The 16592-nt window shown below is 39.3% G+C and overlaps 2 protein-coding genes across 14 annotated transcripts in view; one reads left to right on the forward strand and one right to left on the reverse strand.

The window, feature by feature from the left end:
- LOC117896350 (dystrophin) overlaps positions 1-15661 on the reverse strand; it is a 161806-nt gene extending 146145 nt beyond the window's left edge. For 5 of the 13 annotated variants that reach the window (XM_034804612.1, XM_034804611.1, XM_034804610.1 and 2 more), the window contains exon 1: positions 15509-15659. In XM_034804612.1, the coding sequence (XP_034660503.1) occupies positions 15509-15626 (118 nt within the window). In that variant the 5' untranslated portion in view covers positions 15627-15659. Of the gene's footprint in view, positions 1-11825; positions 12184-13657; positions 13831-15508 lie in introns of those variants that run through there. The other 8 variants (XM_034804622.1, XM_034804605.1, XM_034804614.1 and 5 more) reach the window with 5 other exon arrangements.
- Positions 2601-3448, forward strand: LOC117896363. Its single transcript, XM_034804639.1, has 2 exons — positions 2601-2796; positions 2856-3448. The coding sequence occupies exons 1-2, from the start codon at positions 2658-2660 to the stop codon at positions 3410-3412; spliced, it is 696 nt and encodes a 231-aa protein (XP_034660530.1). The 5' UTR covers positions 2601-2657; the 3' UTR covers positions 3413-3448.
- Positions 15662-16592: the final 931 nt, after the last annotated feature.

Genomic DNA, 16592 nt, shown 5'->3' on the forward strand with positions numbered 1-16592 from the left:
AAATTCGTTTTGTTCCTGCAGGACTGCAACCCATTCATTCTCTCCAGCCTGGGCATTAAGTGCTGCATCGGCTGCCTCCACGAAGTGGGGCGTTGAGTCAATGTTTGTCTTCTTCTTCAAGCCTTGCTGGATGTAATCTTTTGCCATATTATAGCTTCAAAATAAAATCAAATAAATAAATTTGGACAAGTTTTGTATGTTTTCAGGGGGAATTCTAATCACACTAAAATCAAGAGAGAATAATCCAGACCAAGCCAAATGTATCTAATATCAAGGCCTACTTTTCTTGCATTTCGTTAAGAATTTGAAATTCATTTGGATTTTAGAGTCGCCAGCATTAGGGCTCCGTACCACGTTGTTTCTAGTTTGAGTCACTAAATGTAAAAGCAGAATTGTGCATGTTCGATCATGTCCGCAAAGTCTGACTCTCCCACCGCTTAATTTCATCAGTGAGATTTGGTTCACCCACACACAACCTCACACACACTTACAATTGCTTGCAAGAGAGTGCACTCTCTTCTCTCAACTCTTCTGCCGATCGATTTGAAACAGCAACAACACAACGCTGGTTTGTCGCTAGCTGCTCTCACGAAATAAAAACCTTGGGTGCGGGAAGTGAAGTAAAAGCGAAGTAAACAACGGGTCCTTTACTTTGGCTGCCCAGAATTGTTTTTGTTTTTATACCCGGTACTCGAAGAGTAAATAGGGTATATTGTATTTGTGCACATAACGGTTGTATGTAACGCACAGAAGGAAACGTTTCCGACCCCATAAAGTATATATATTCTTGATCAGCATCAATAGCCGAGTCTCTGTCTGTCTGTCTGTCTGTCCGTCTGTCCGTCTGTCCGTCTGTCCGTCTGTCCGTCTGTCCGTCCTGATGAGCGCCTAGTACTCAGAGACTATAAGAGCTAGAGCCACACAATTTTGCATCCAGACTTCTGTATGCTCACACTGTTACAAGTGTATTTCAAAAATGAGCCACGCCCCCTTCCGCCTCCGCAAAGGGCGAAAACCTCCCAAATCTACAATTTTGAAGATAGCAGAAAACTAAAAACGCCATTCCGTAGGGAATGACCATATCTATCAGATCACCAAATTGGGATACGATTGGATCATTATTATAGCCACAATGAAGAAATTAATTTGCAGTAGCCAAACCCACCCCGTCCCGCAGCATTCACAATCTGCTTCGCGCTGTTTATGGCCTGGCCCCTGACACGTCACTGCCTCTGCCTCTGCCGCTGCCTCTGCCGCTTCCTCTGCCGCTGACTCTGCCGCGACTCTGCAGTGTGTGTCTATAGGGGAGGGTGGCGAGCTAAAGGAGCGTGTTGGCGTGAGTAGTGTTGTTGATGTAGATGACAGATGAAGAAAAAATGTAAAATTGGACAAATAACCGCTAAAGTGCAGATGTAGTACTGAGTGCCGGGTATAAAAGTTGTGACGCGTAAGAAGCGTCTCACACGTCCCTTCTCGTTCTTTATTTGATTTATCTTTTTGTGCGTATTTTTCGATACCCTCAATTATAAGCTGCGACACACCCGAACGGTTCTACTGCAAAGGGTATCCAAACTTCGTTAGACCTTATCTGCTGCCCTTTTTCTCCCTACGGATTTACATACTGTTCTCAAACGTCGCAATGCGACAGCAGTGTCGAAAAGAGAGAGGGGGAGAGAGAGAGAGCTATAAAATATCAATTGATTGCTTTATAATTGAAGGCAATAAAAAGTCTGTAACAACAAAACAAATGGGAATGAGAATTGGCATGGGTAGAAAGGGGTATAGGGAGAGCATAAAGAAGTTATGGCCAGACGGAGTGACTCTGTAATGCATCAGTTTCCCATTCATTCCGTCAATAGAGTAGTTTGCTCTTCATTGAAATGCAAACCAATTCAAATCTAAAATCAAACGAAATATTCGTGTATTGTATTGTTGTTACTGGAGGCCGCTGCTTGCTTTTTCAATTTGCAATAAATTTGCGTCGGAAACTTAACTAAATTCAGAAAATAATCAACAGAGCAGAGACTCAGAAAACTGATAGATGGAAAAAACCAAAGTATGAATTGCAAATTCCAAGGTTATTTTTATTAATTTGCAGCTCTTGGTTTTGGATTCATAAATATTGCAAATAATTGAAGTTTTTATTTGGGAATATTCCATTGTATGTCATTCTAGGGGTCAAAGTGTGCTTGTACTAAGAAAAGTCAAACAGCAGGCCGTATTAATACTGTTATTGCAGTATATTTCAGATATCGCTCCATATATAAGTTTTTTTTTTTTTTTTTGATATTTAATCGCTACAGCGAAATTGGTTGGTCGCAGAGATGAGTCCGCATTGACCAGATACTTCAGTTTTGTGTTGAATATTATAAAAAGTTACTGAAAGAGTTGTTTGCCGAACGAACACTAGAATTAGAAATGTGTTTTTGGTTTGAAAAACAAACGTAAAATATCAACAAAAAATATCAATATATTGATTTTTCGGCAAAAAAATATCACGATATAAATATATTTTTTTTTTGAAAAAATATCGATATATTGATATTTTGAAATATTTTTGACAACCCTACAACCCTTGAGTTTCGTGCAAGTCATTTGGCTTGATTGCTGAAAACATTTAATACAAAATCACTCAGCAAAACAGACCAGGCGAAAATATGAATACTGAACAAAATTATCTAAAAGCTGACTTGGACACTGACGTGGAGTTTCTCAAGGATGCAATTGATAAATCAATAGTCTCGGGTCTTACCGTGGAGCAGCAGGCATGCAAGCAGCTCTTGGAGTCTATCTACGGTAAGTGAATGTCCTCTTCCCATCAAGCTCCCTCTAAATGCCACATCCCCAAATGGCAGGCAGGGCCAAGCGACTCATGCTAAAGGCTCAGAAATATGCGGAAGATGAGCAGCGACAGGACATTACACTCGCGGACTGGAAGAAGGTGCAAAGGTTGCTGCCGAAAAAGAGCAAGCTGCTGAGCATCAATGAGAAGAACGACATCATTGCGAGCCAAGACCAAGCCATGCCAACGGCCACTACCACGGGCCCGTGCTCCCGGCTGATGCTGCCGCCGCTGCGGCACTGCAAGTTGGGTCCCACGGTCATCTTGAAGGGAATGTCTCGTCTACAAGTTACTGCGGCACCACTGAAGAAAGAGAAGAACGACATCATTGCTAACCAAAAGCCGGACATGCCAATGGGCACTACCTCGGGCCCGTGTTCCCGGCCGATGCTGACGCCCGTGCGCCAGTACAAGTGGGGTCCAACGGCCACTTTGAAGGGAATGTCGCGTCATGCTTCTCATGCGAGTGCTGGGGTTGCTCAGGCGAATGCTGCTGCTTCTCAGGCGTATGCTGTAGCTCCTCAATTGAGAGCTGCAGTGTTCCAGCGCCCCAAGGGCACCCCCCATTAAGAGTTCCACATCGTGGAAGACTTCTGCATCGAGAACTTCTATGAAATAGATCGTTAAAACAAAATCTTTAAAATCTTTGCACTTTTCCCCACTAAATGGCTATCGTTGTGGAGGAAACTCAGGAGAAGCAGGCTCCAGCTGGATCGGTGGAAGGGACGCAGGTTGGCCTCTCGGAGACTCTTAAAAAAGGCTTTGAGAAACTAAAGCGTGATATTATGCAGCTACGAAAGATGGCCGAGGATTTTAAGTCATCTAAAGAAAAGCAATCAGCCAATCAGCCAGGCCATTAACTGAAAACCCATACAATAATCCAGACACAATGCATTCATAATACTAGATACATAATCCATGTACATATAATACACGAAACAAACGACGAATATTTACTAATACACAACGAATAATCCAATTAAAACAATGTTCAAACGGTTAAAGAATTATTTTGAACTGAATTCAGAAAAAGTAAAAATATCACTGGAAGAAAGGGACAGATTTCTGTATGGCTTGGTTACAAGCATCTCTTCAAACTCAGCACACCAAACATTTCAAAGGGTATTTGATATGCCTTTCGTTTTGTCAGTTAACTTTTTGTGATTCCTGTCATCATATTAAGTTGTATGAAAATTTTCGGAGAGTGGCTTATATTTTTGTTGTTGGCATTTCCATTGTTCCTTCCCCAGTCTGAGGGCGGTAGGGGCAGGGGTGGGGACATGTATTGTTGTTCGGTGAAGTGTGAAAAAGTTGGCGAATCATTGTTTTGTTGATTTATTGACAGGCAGGCGTGCCGGCAGCCCCGTTGAAAGCCGGTTATTAGTTTGGAGTTCTTTCGAATTAAGTTGAGAAATTTACAAATTTGGGCCAACAATTTAATCCACATAAAAATGTTACAGATATGTTATGGAATAGTATTGAACAATTTGTCCTTAAATTGTAAATTAATGATTGAAACACCCACTTTATTGACCCCTTTCCCTCTTCTAATATTTCTTCTCCATATTTCCGATCTATCTCAATGTAATCTCATTTGAGTGTTGTTCGTATTTCTATTTATGGTTTATGGCTTTATGACTTTTGTGTTTAGTTTATGGTTTTTATAGTACGAAAGCGTGACCCGCATCGAATGAAATGAAAACAGAGAATTATGTGTAAACAAAAGCGGGAAAAATTATGGAATGGGGGAATGAGGGAGACCCTGTGTACACCCTGCTCGCACTCGTCTGTATGTTCCACTCTACATTTTGTTTATTATTGGAAGCCCCTGCGGATCCCTCCCAAATGATTCCTCATTTTATTGTGGGTCAACAGACGGCAACGTCTCACCCTCCACTCCTCGGTCCAACCAACTATCGCATGTAGCGCCATTGAGCAAATATTTATTTGTTTTCCCTGTGCTGCCTGTACGCATTGTAGATGTTTTAATATGGAGTCGATCCAATGGGTTGTTTGTGTGTCAAGTGCTGGTGATAGTGGAAGCCTCAAAAGAGGTGAAGGAACTCTCATTACTCGCCACAAAATTGATAAGAGCACACACGCAATAGTGGAACGCACCTCTTATCGGTTGTAGTCGCTGTCTGTCTCCCCAATCCACAATCCTCAATGAGATTTGAATATCTAAATGGAAGTAGAAAGAGTGCACGGAGATAGTTGGGGGCAGAGCGAGCAAAGAGGGAGAGAGAGAGCGAAATCTAATCTCAGAGTAAAAATGAATTCCTTCTCTGGAAAAGGAGATAAGCGATCCCGCTCGCTATTTATAATAGATCTCTTTTCTGGCAGTCGGCAATTTCCCATTCAATTATTATTTTATCCATCGATCTACCGCCTCACGATTGACGGATGGGGGCGGGAGGCGCCACCCGCTGCTGACAGGCGAATAATAAATTCAATTCATAATTCAAGCTGCGAATTCATCCATGCATCAATGTTGCAACTTGCAAGCCCGCTCGCTGCCACTTATCATTGGATCGTCAAGGCAATGTTGCGTGCCACAGACGAAACAAGAGACAGCGGAGGAGTGCACAAAAAGAGAAAGGGCAGCAAAATGAGAGAGAGGAAGGCGTAATATGGCCACATGTCAGAAATTGTAAACGATCGATCGGTTGCAGCATTCGTTGATTTGTAATGCCTCAATGGAGAGGATGAGAAGGGAGAGAAAAGTACGTTAAAGAGGCAGTGAAAAGGCAGGAGAAATAGTGATAAATATCAGGAGAAAGAGGCAACGAAAATACAGGAGAAAGAGTGTTAATAAACAGAAAGTGAGCGTCTGTTTGGTCGTTTATGGTCAACTGATTCGCACAACATTTCACTCATCTTTCGCCCAACGTTTCCATCCAATCCATCCAAGCATTTTCCTTCCATTGAACATTTTTCCTTTTTCCTTTTGTCTTTTGGCTTTTCAATTTTCTTTCGCCTTTTATGCGATAAATAAACTTTCTAATTATCGTAGTTATTGTTTTGTCTCTTCCCCACTTTTGTCGGAGGAGCAGATGACTTGAAACTTGAAACAATATTGACTTACAGCCCGAACAACATGTTTATTTTGTGCAGTTAAACAACAGCTCCATTCAAGAGATACTTCAGGTATCTTTAGGTTACAGCTGTATCTACAGTGGGGGTTTTACAATTTGCAATTGCCAGGGACGCTTTTCTCTCTCATCCAGAGTGGCTTAGCACGAAAAGGAGAATGACAGAATGGAGTGGTGCAACCTACAAATGAGTGCAAACAGCTGCGTAAAAGTGTGACACAAAGGCAAATAAACAATAAATCCTTCAGCCTTTTATCCCGCATAAACAAACAGAAAAAGAAACGGGCATAACCATGCTGGAATTCAATTGGATACAAGAGAAAACAGGGCCTGAGGATAATCTCCTGCCACACAGAGAGCAAACAGAAATGCAATTAATTGACACAGAAATTATGTAAGTTATGGCCAGTAATTTAATGCAACAGATACACAGAGAAAGCCAAGATATGATGTTCGAGAATTTGTATCTCTCATTTACTTCTTTCTCTCAATTCTGCAACTCCCTTGACAAAACAAATCTTTCATTACTGAGTGTATCTGCCATATCTCTCTTCTCTATAACATTATTTGTAACATAATGTTCAGTGTCGAATCGCTTCTACATAAATTAATGAACACATGACATGAACGCTGCCAATTCTCACGCCTCTCTACTTAACCGATGCTTAAAGCTCTTTCAATTATGGAGGAGGCCAAGGGCTCTTTGTACAAGGGCGAGGACGCACACACTACCCATAATCCTAATAAAAATAATACGAAACGAAGCCGTTTTCAAGTGGAAAAGCAAAACGATGTACCCCACAAACAGGAGCAGGAGATGGAGCCGAAGATGGACCCTCCCTCCACCCACAAAAGATAGAGCGGGTAGTTAGAGAAGGAGACGCCGTAGACACAGACATTTCCCCTCAGCGCTTGAGGCTGGATCAAGTGCTTGCAGCGACAGCGGCAGCAGCAGCAATTGAGGCAGGCAACATTCAGCAGGCTAAGTGGAGCTTTAACAAGTCCTCAGAGAGAGAAGGAGAGAGAGAGAGAAAGAGAGAGTGAGATAAATGTGTGTGTTGCCTGAATGCAAAAAGAAAACAATTTTAAATTACAGTAAAAGTTCCCACCAGGCGAATAAAAAAACCGATTGACTTTTTGCGGGCCATAAGGAAATTTCGAAAAGAAAACTAAAGAGAGAAGTTTCCATTGAGAAAAAGGCTAAAATAGTGAAAACGGTAAACGGTTTAAAGGGAAAGGGCTTTAAATGGCAGTTCGGTGACTTCGGTGACTTATTCTCCTATAATTTTCTCAATTATTGTTGATCGATCGAAAGACCGAGGCGGTCTTTTCTATTTTTTTTTTTTATATGGTTCTGTCTTTAGAGGGTTTACTGTATTCGTTAATAAGAGAACACATTCCAGGGGGTCGGCAATGATATTTAATGAAGCGTTTAAGAACTTTTAAGAACAGCGTCAACGAAGCAGGGAAATAATTTGAAGAGCTAAAGCTGAATGACATTTAATGTAAAGGGGACTTCTACACATTTCTCCACTGAAATCCAAGAATGAAATCAAATGACATGCAAAATGTAAGGTACGACGAACTTTCCTGCACTTTTTAATAATAGAAAAACATAAAAAATACTCTTCTACCGTCTAAAATCTATTGAAAACTAATACGTATTTAAATTGCGAAACCTGCACGCTAAGAACCAGTTTAAATCTTAATCATCATCATCGAGGGGGTATCGAGGGAATTTGTCAAACAGCAACGCGTGAATGAGAATGATGACGTTTCCCGCTGGAGTCGTCGCCAAAGTCGTTGTGGCTGTCGTCATTCCTGTTTGCTTGACTTGCAATTAATGCATGAATGAATGAATTTTGCGATAAGTAAATTCAATTATCCGTAACATTAATGAATGCGTAAAATTTAAACAGCAAACGATGGAAACGGCAACGAGAGACCGAAAAACCGGTGGAGGCTAAGTGATTTTGTAATCAATTTTTGTGTCGAGTACGTAGCCCGCCCGACAGCCCGACAGACCCCAAGAGACTACAAGTGATGGAGAGAGAACGAGACAGATGGAAAGACAGACCCCAAGAGACGAAGACGGAGAGAGGGAGACAGAGCGACGGACTGTGAAAAGTGGGGAGTCAGCTAAAGTGGCCCGAAAGATATGTTTAAAAGCAAGTATCGACAATCACATACCCTGATTTCCCTTACCTTTTTAATAATTATTCAATTGTGATAATTTTCATATGTTTCGGTATGGAAACTTTGCGTTTTGTGTTTTTGAAACTGGGAGAACCACAATGATTTTTCTTTGTTCTTCTTTCTTTTTGTAACATGCCTGAACACTCACCCGATCTACCCTTTTTACTCCACAAATACCTCTTAGAAAAATGTTTAATAAGGCATAAAGTGGGTAAGGTTGAGTAGCGTCGAGTGTGGATTCGTGTGGGCCGGCGTTTGGCTAAAGATATGACTAAATAATTTTATAAATATTTATAGATAGAAGGCAGCCGGCAAGGGGTTTGGGTATCTTTGTGGATACAAAGTTGTGCAAGTGGCCAACAAATGGAGCTACAGGTGGGGGTTAAATCTGTGGGAAAAACTGTCATTGCATGACAGCAGAGTGTTTGGGGTTAAAGTTTGGGGTTTTAAATGAATGGAAATCTGCCTGAGTTGAGGCACTACTACCTATTGAAAGTTATACTTTCCTTCCAGAAACCATGTGAAATCATACCCAATTCCTATCCCAACTTACAATTGAAGTAATGTTTTGTGTATCTGACTGTAAAATGCCACCCAGAAGACAGAAACTCCATTCCCTTGCAGTTAATTAATCATTTCCAATATGATTTCTGGCCATATTTAACACCCATAAACGTTTTTACCTTCCATTCATCCGGCTTTAACTGACGGAAGCGGCCAAAGCAGGGGCCAAAACTCAAGAGAGAAAATATGAAAACAACAGAAAATGAACGAAAACTTCCGCTGTTGGGAAGTGCAGTGTACACTAGACAACCGATAGCAGACAGCAGTTTGTTGTGTGGGCGAGTGTGGGATACGAATGTGGAGGTGGTACGGTGCCCCTCTTTGTAGCCAAGTTTAAAGCCTTTGGCTAAGAAAAAAACCCCTCAGAGTCGTCGTTCGGAAAGTGTCGGACATGCTGGTGTTGTTTTTCTTTTAACGTCTGTGTCTGCCTGTCTGCCTGCGGTATTTCGTGTTCGGGAAACAGGTTTTCCCATGATTTTTCCGCCGTTCACTCCTCCCGCTATGGCATTCCTCGATTTTGTTCACTTTTTTTGTGGGGCCATTGAAAATGCATTTTATTCTAATTTATGCGGGCCAAAAGGTTGTTCAAATGCATTTAATTTCGTTGTTTTGAGGCCCGCAAATCGGGTCTAAATATGGGCTTGAATTGAGCCATAAACAGGCCATAGAGTTGGGTATAAAGGGGAATAAATTGTGCCTATAGATGAGGGAGTTAAATGTGTTTTGAAATGTATTACCAGATTAGCGCCAGAAAATAGGAAATTAAAATGAAAATTAAGGTCTATAAAATGTGGGAGACATTAATAAAAAAGAAACAAAAATATTCAAATAAAAGTGTAAGAATTCCACTTCGACAGTTCCCTTCTATTTAAATAATAAATAAACTTCCAATCGAAACATGTAATCAAATATTTTGTTTTCTATGCTCTGCCATTCACTTAAAACTATTTCTGGATCCTCTTCCTACGAAAACAAAAACCAACTAAATAAAACATTTGGCACTCCAAAAACTTCCTCAATATCCCAACCTTACATTTCAATTCCAATCGCAAAAAAAGCTGTTAAAATCAAATATAATATGTACAGAAAAACGTTGAACAAATTAACAAAAAAATAAAACATACAAATTGAGAGTATTTTTCTATAGCAAATCCCTCAGATCAAGCGGCGTTGTTGAATTGAAATGCGTGTCACACGCAATGAAATGTCGTCCAGAAGTCACGTTTCCCCTCATTCTCTGAGAGCAATAGAAAAATCGAATAGGTAATCGAATGGAGCTCTAAAATGCTCAAAAAATCACAGAATGGTAGTAGGAGAAATGTTATTCGCTTCTAAATTTCCCATATGACCCGTAAAATGCAGAGACAATTAAAAATTTAGTTTACAAATGCAAAGGAAAAGCCTCCCAGTTTCCATTACAACAGAGGAAATTCACTGAAGCGTGGGGGAGTTCGGTTTTTTTTTTGTGAAGAATGGAATTTGCGTTGCGTTTTGGGAGTCATAAAACCTGAAACCAAATCCACTGAACCAGAAGGGCGCTGAATAAATTTTTGTGTAATTTTTTTTTAAGGAAATAAAAGCTACAAAACGTGCACTTTGTGTTTAATTATTTTATAAATAAAAAAAAAATATTAAAATTATAAGAACTATCCACATTTACAATATTATTCCAAAAAAAAATCGAATTTCCCCAGTAATTTCAATTTTCGTTAGCTTTTTTTCTCGTACTCCCCCGTGCGATGCAACATTGTAATTCCAGTTCCTGCCACATGTTTTGCTCCAGTTTCTAGTCAGCGATTCGACACATGTGGCAAATGCCCCACAAACAGTTGCAACAAGCAAATTCGTCGCATTTTGTCGCATTCCAAAGCCTCAGCTGTCGACGGTCGGCTGTTGGGTTTTATGCCACTAAAAAGCAAAAGAGAGAGACAGACAGACAGACAGAGACATAGATATGCCTAATGGCATCCGAAATTTGAAATTGGAATCGAAATCGGATACAAATTAAAACCCACACATATCACACCACACAATACCACAGAGAACCACAGACGGGGAGGAGTGCATACATATGTATGTACATGTGTACATACATATGTACATACATACATATGTACATATTCGTTTCTATCGCACAAATTGGTGGCGGGTGTTTCGTGGTTCCGCGTCTAAATCGAGTCTCAATTACACAAAAAATAACAAATTAAAATGATTTCTAGGCACTTTATGCTATGGGGATACCCATTAATGGGGAGTTATAAAACTCAAGCTTCTATAGATCCTGATTATTTCATGTTTAAAGGAGGGAACAAAGGAAGGAATCTGAACAGAACATTGAGGGAATATGTATACATTTAATATTTATAAGAGCGTTCCTCACTTAGTTCCATCGGTTATACCCCATGCTTTGCTACAGGGCATATACGCTCATTTTCCCTCTCTAGAAAATTGGTTTCAATTCTCATTAGGAGAGCTGGCGGGTTACGCCCCACCCCATGCCACCACTCCGGACTTTGGCTTTGGCTTTGCATTGTGCTCCGCGATCATTAAATGCTTAACCAAATGAAACGCCGAAGCGATACACAGATACTCGGATCACTCATAAAAGTATCTGTATCTGTGGTTCTGGGTTCTGGCTTATGGCTACTCGATTCTGAATGGGGTGTGTGCCGCTCTGGGGCCCTGGGTGTGTGCCGATGTGGAGGGGAAAATGTGTCCGCATCGGTATCTGAGAGAGCAGCATGTGGTCTGGTTTGTCTTTAAAGAAAGCATTCTCGAGACTCGAAATGGTGTCATTCATGAGGGAAGGAGAAGTATTCTGGAAGTGTTGCTCCGCTGGGAAAAGGGGTTAATTTTAGGGGCACTTCCGAAGGAAAGAGATCATCCATAAAAAACGAGCATTAATTAAAGATCACAATTAGAGTTCTTTTCGGGAATAAAGATCATCAGAAGAAGATCTCTGTGGTGGAAAATAAGTGTGTCGAAATTGGAATATTTCTCGCCTTTCGGATGAGAAATTAAATGAAAAATGGAATCATTTACGGGAACCCATTATTATCATACATATTTATGTATATTCATATCTTAAAACATACAGTATGTACAAACATATTCATATATTTATCTCTTACCAATTAAAATTCCTGGTTCCATATTGGCTTAATCCTTAAAAATCGTTTCCCCTTTCGTTTCGTTTTTACAGATTAAAAATCACACACAAAAATCACAAAATTAAGTGCTTCTTAAGTTTCGGAATGGTAGCGTTGAATCACGTGGAACACACACACAAATTCGCTTTTTTATTGTAGCGATTCGGGGAATTCGAAGTAGGGGACTGTGTCGTAATGGGAGTGATTGTCGTATCGAAGGGCCACTGGCTACTCCATTTCGTTGATTAAACACCTTTTACACCTTTTATTCTCTTCTCTGTGGATTTTTCTGACGCTTTTATTAAAATTCGCTTTAAAATTAAGGTGCGCCAAAGTAATTCTACAAAAAATGTCAAGTAAATATTGCTTAAAGATAAAAAATGACACCTGTAGCACTTGTACCCTTTGAACAGGGTGTTGTGGATTTTTAGAGGCCGTAAATATTATCAAGTACGAATAACTTTGGTATTTCTGCACATTTTTAAACGAAACTTCACAGATCTCGAAATATTTTCATTTTTTGTTGTTTTTCCCACGAAGAAAAAACAACTTTTGCGCACGCGCAAGCACTAAATAAACAAAATTGTAGCAAAAAGGGGAACCGATTGCACGAGGAGTGACGAAGAGAGGAAGAAGAGCGAGCGGCAAAACAAAAACAAACAAAAACAGAAAGAGAAACAACAAACTACCGTTAAACGAGCCAGAAACAACATCATATTTTTCGTTTTTAAATGAGTTTTCTTGTTTGTTTTTGCATGTATTCTCTTTTTTTCACTTTATCAGTTTCCTTTTAGATAGCTATCGCGTTCCCTCTGTATACTCCTCCTTTTCCACCTATGCTTATCGAAGATTCACACAGGTGGCTCCATCTCTCTCACTCTCGCACAAACACCGGTTTAGAAGTCAGTCTGCTGGAGTCGGAGCTTTGAATACCCTTGCAGATTGATTTTACTTATGGTGGTTGTATGAGAACCACAATAATGAGAGCTATGAGACCAGTTTTCATAGGAAAAGGACAACGATAATCCAAAATATAATTAATACGATCTGAAACCTTTCATCCTTTATTATCAGGTTTTTATCACTTTCTTAGCCAAAACCATTATGCCCTCGGCAAAGGGGTACCAACAGTTTTGTTTCTGCTTTGACTTGCTCTCTCAGCCGCCTCTCTTTCTCTTTTCTGTTAATGTTGTTACTGTGTTGGTGTTCTTAATGTTGCCATCTCTATCGCTGCTGCTATGTCTCTTCCCCCATCTCTGTCACTCTTTCTGTTACTGGTTTGGTGTCTCTGCCGGGTCGCCGAAAGCCGCAAGGTATACCAAAACAATGGTAGGGCAGTGCCGCTTTGGCGGGAATTCTAATCCTCTCACACACACTTTTATACGTGTAGTCAGAGTTTTCAGAGGCAACTGTCTCAGACTTCCGCACCTTGCATCATACTATAACTTGATCTTGCCGTTCTTTTTGCTCTCTATCTCTACATGTCGCGGGTAATTTGTGAGTCAAAGATTGGTATACATGTATTGGTATGTATTGGTAAATGCGTGAGAAAAAGAGTTAATTAAAACTCGAATTAAAACCGCACAGACACAATTATTATAATTCATAAGTTAGCAGCACTGTGAATCGTTTTTGTTTGAATTTCAAGCAAAATGTTTGTTAACTTTAGCATTTCAACAACTTGTTGCTCCCACACTCACAAACACACACACGCATACACCTTGAACTTCAACTCCGCCGTTTTTTATTTTTTTCTGTAATTCGATTTTGGTTTACTGTTGCGCCGTCTTTTCACACTATTTGCAAGCTTTTACCTTCACGCTCTTGATTATTATTAATCTTTATTATTTGCTAATAGCGCACACTTTTAATAGCCACTTCTATTGCGTTTTCTTGTTGTTTTTCTGTCTGATCGTTGAGAAAAAAGCTTCCGCAAGTTCGTTGTTAAGTTCGTATAAAAACATTGCTTGATCACGCTCGCTGCGGCGGCGTTTTTAAACCGCCGTTTTTGTTACTACAGCTGAACCGAGGATTCATCGATCAAATATACCGCCTGACACTCAAAAATATACCAAAATATACCTTCTCATTTTAAAAATATACCGTAATAATAAATCACATTTCTCGATTCTTATGTTCATTTGAAGAGACTTGCGAAAACTTTAAAGACTGAAACAATAATTTAATCCGATGGAAGAATCAATTTGGCTTATTATAAATACTTATTTTCATTGGATTGTTTTCCTTATGACCTTATAGTTTAAAATATGTTATTTGAATTTTGAATACAAGCCAGCTCAGGCTGCGAATTTTTTATTAAAAATTAAAGTGTAAACAACAGCATCACAGAAGATTCCAGCTTGTCTGCGTTTTCAATCCTTGAGGATGCTTTGTAGAAAAAATAATGCATTTTTAAGATTTTAACCAATAAAAATGATCGATAAATTACACTACTCGACAAAATCCATCTTTTTTTCCGCTTCGAACCAAACCAACATTTCTGATTGACTGAGGGATTAAAAATTGTTTAAAGAACCATGGTTTTCTATGGCAGAAAAGGTAGAGGTAGAGCTTCTCTTTTCCACATTACTTAGGTATCTTACATCTGGTTGTATTGAACTTAGCCATTCTTTAAAACTGATAAATGCATCTATAAAGTGTTTCCAAACTTTGTGGTTTTAGCTTACCGTTTGAAAAATACTAAGCTTTGAAATGTAAAAATGTTGATTTTTGTGAGGTGCTTTTTACAACATTTAATCAACATTTACAACATTGGGCGTCGGTAAAGGTATTCCTCATCAAAATCTATTTAAAATATACTAAAATTCAAAAAAATCCTAAACTCTGTTGGTTTTTAACAGAAAAATACAGGTTTTTTGAGGTTTAGATCAGCAATTTCCGCTCTATCTCTCCTCATTTTTGCGTTTCAATTATGAGCACAAATATGCCACAAAAATATACCAAAAATAATACTTTCAAAAATATTCCATACATTTAAAATCATTTTTCACGACTTTCATCTTTTGTTTAATATTTAATCTAAATCTCTAATTTTATCCGAATGATGAGACAATTCTATTTTTCATGTTTTCCTTTTATTGAAACATCAATATTATGTATGGTGAGTGGCATCTTGAAACGTTCGCGTCGGCGCCGTTGAGCCGCTCTCGACAAAACTTTTCATGGCCCAATGAGAGAGCGCAACTCATACATATGTATTTGCATTGAGTGAGAGGTAATTGTAACAGAAAGCGAAAAAGAGATTCTGATTGGCTTAAGTAATTTATCGGTATAAATAATAATTACAGACGGGTTTTTAAGGGTCAAGATATGGGTTTCTGATGTAAATTTACAGGTTTACGCCTTCGCGGACTGGAAATACCCTTTAAGATTTTTATTTTTAATCATTTATCGCCTAATAAATATGTATGTACATATGTACATATGTGTTTATGTACTTACATACAAACATATATGTATGTACCTCCACCGCAACAGTTATTATAGATCTACACTTTGATTCTCTAAAAATTTCACTATGCAGTGGCATTTTATCAAAGTTTTCATATCTTGAACAGAAACCCTGTGTAGAAAATCTCATAACAAACACTAGATAAGGGGGTAGACGTTAACGTCTCTGAGGGACCGGAATACCCTGTACTTACCCATTGTTTTGACTCGAAATTCCTCGTAGTCCATCAGTGGTGGTGTCATGGCCCCTCGGACCGTATTCTGGTAATCCTCTTCGCTGTAAACCGAATCATAATCGCTGGAATTGTGCATCCTTCAACGGGTTTTATATATCACTTTCTTTTTGGGTATTATTGAATACTTTTGTATGATTTATGGGTGACTTTATGGAGGAATTATTTGTGGAATATTAGATCACTTCTATTAATTAAATTTTTGGTTATTTCTTGGAGGAACTCCAACACTATAGCATTCTTTTAGGCATATGTACATACATATCTAAGTGGCACTTATGATATCAACAGGTAAATATTTTACATAAATTGCATTATCACAAGAGGGATAAGGGGATTAGACTAGATCAGCAGCGCCTAAAGGCATTCCAAGGAACTCCACCTATAAAATTTACGATATTTACATACTATGTGTATTTCTATGTGTTAACGAATCGTAGAGAGTCTCTGGCCGTGGTATGGTATTTAACCGGAATTCCATCCACCGTATCTTTATGAGGTTTCTCTGCTTAAGGGTTTGCCCATACCCCAAAAACGAATCGCAAACCGACACAGACCTTCCGCACTGACTTCCGTCTAAAACACGACTAAGGTACTCCCTGGAACCCAGAGAGGTAGAGGTTTTCTGGCTAATCAAGAGCAAATAATACGAAGGCTATCGGCAACAACAAATCTACATTCTCTGATTAGAATATAAAGACGTTTCGTTCCATGTCTCGTATTCGTATTTGCAGTGAGAGGAGCGCGTGCTATTTGAAGCTCCCCTCTTACGCTCTCTCCAGCGAAAGTAATCGCTAGAAAGAGAGGGCGAGACGCATGTATTGTTCATACATACATACATACATATGTGCATCTTATCGCTCAGGTAGAACACAAGTCAAGATACGAGCTTATGCGACTGTCGTCTATTATTTCCCCAAAATAGAATTCTTTCAATTAATTAATGCACTTCAGTCGTTTGATAAAAACACAAATATTAAGATTGAGGGGTGAGAAAATATGAAGAGTGGTATCTGTACTTTTTTGGGGGGAGTCTTTATCTATA

Source organism: Drosophila subobscura, chromosome O (assembly GCF_008121235.1).
Source record: "Drosophila subobscura isolate 14011-0131.10 chromosome O, UCBerk_Dsub_1.0, whole genome shotgun sequence".
NCBI lineage: Eukaryota > Metazoa > Arthropoda > Insecta > Diptera > Drosophilidae > Drosophila > Drosophila subobscura.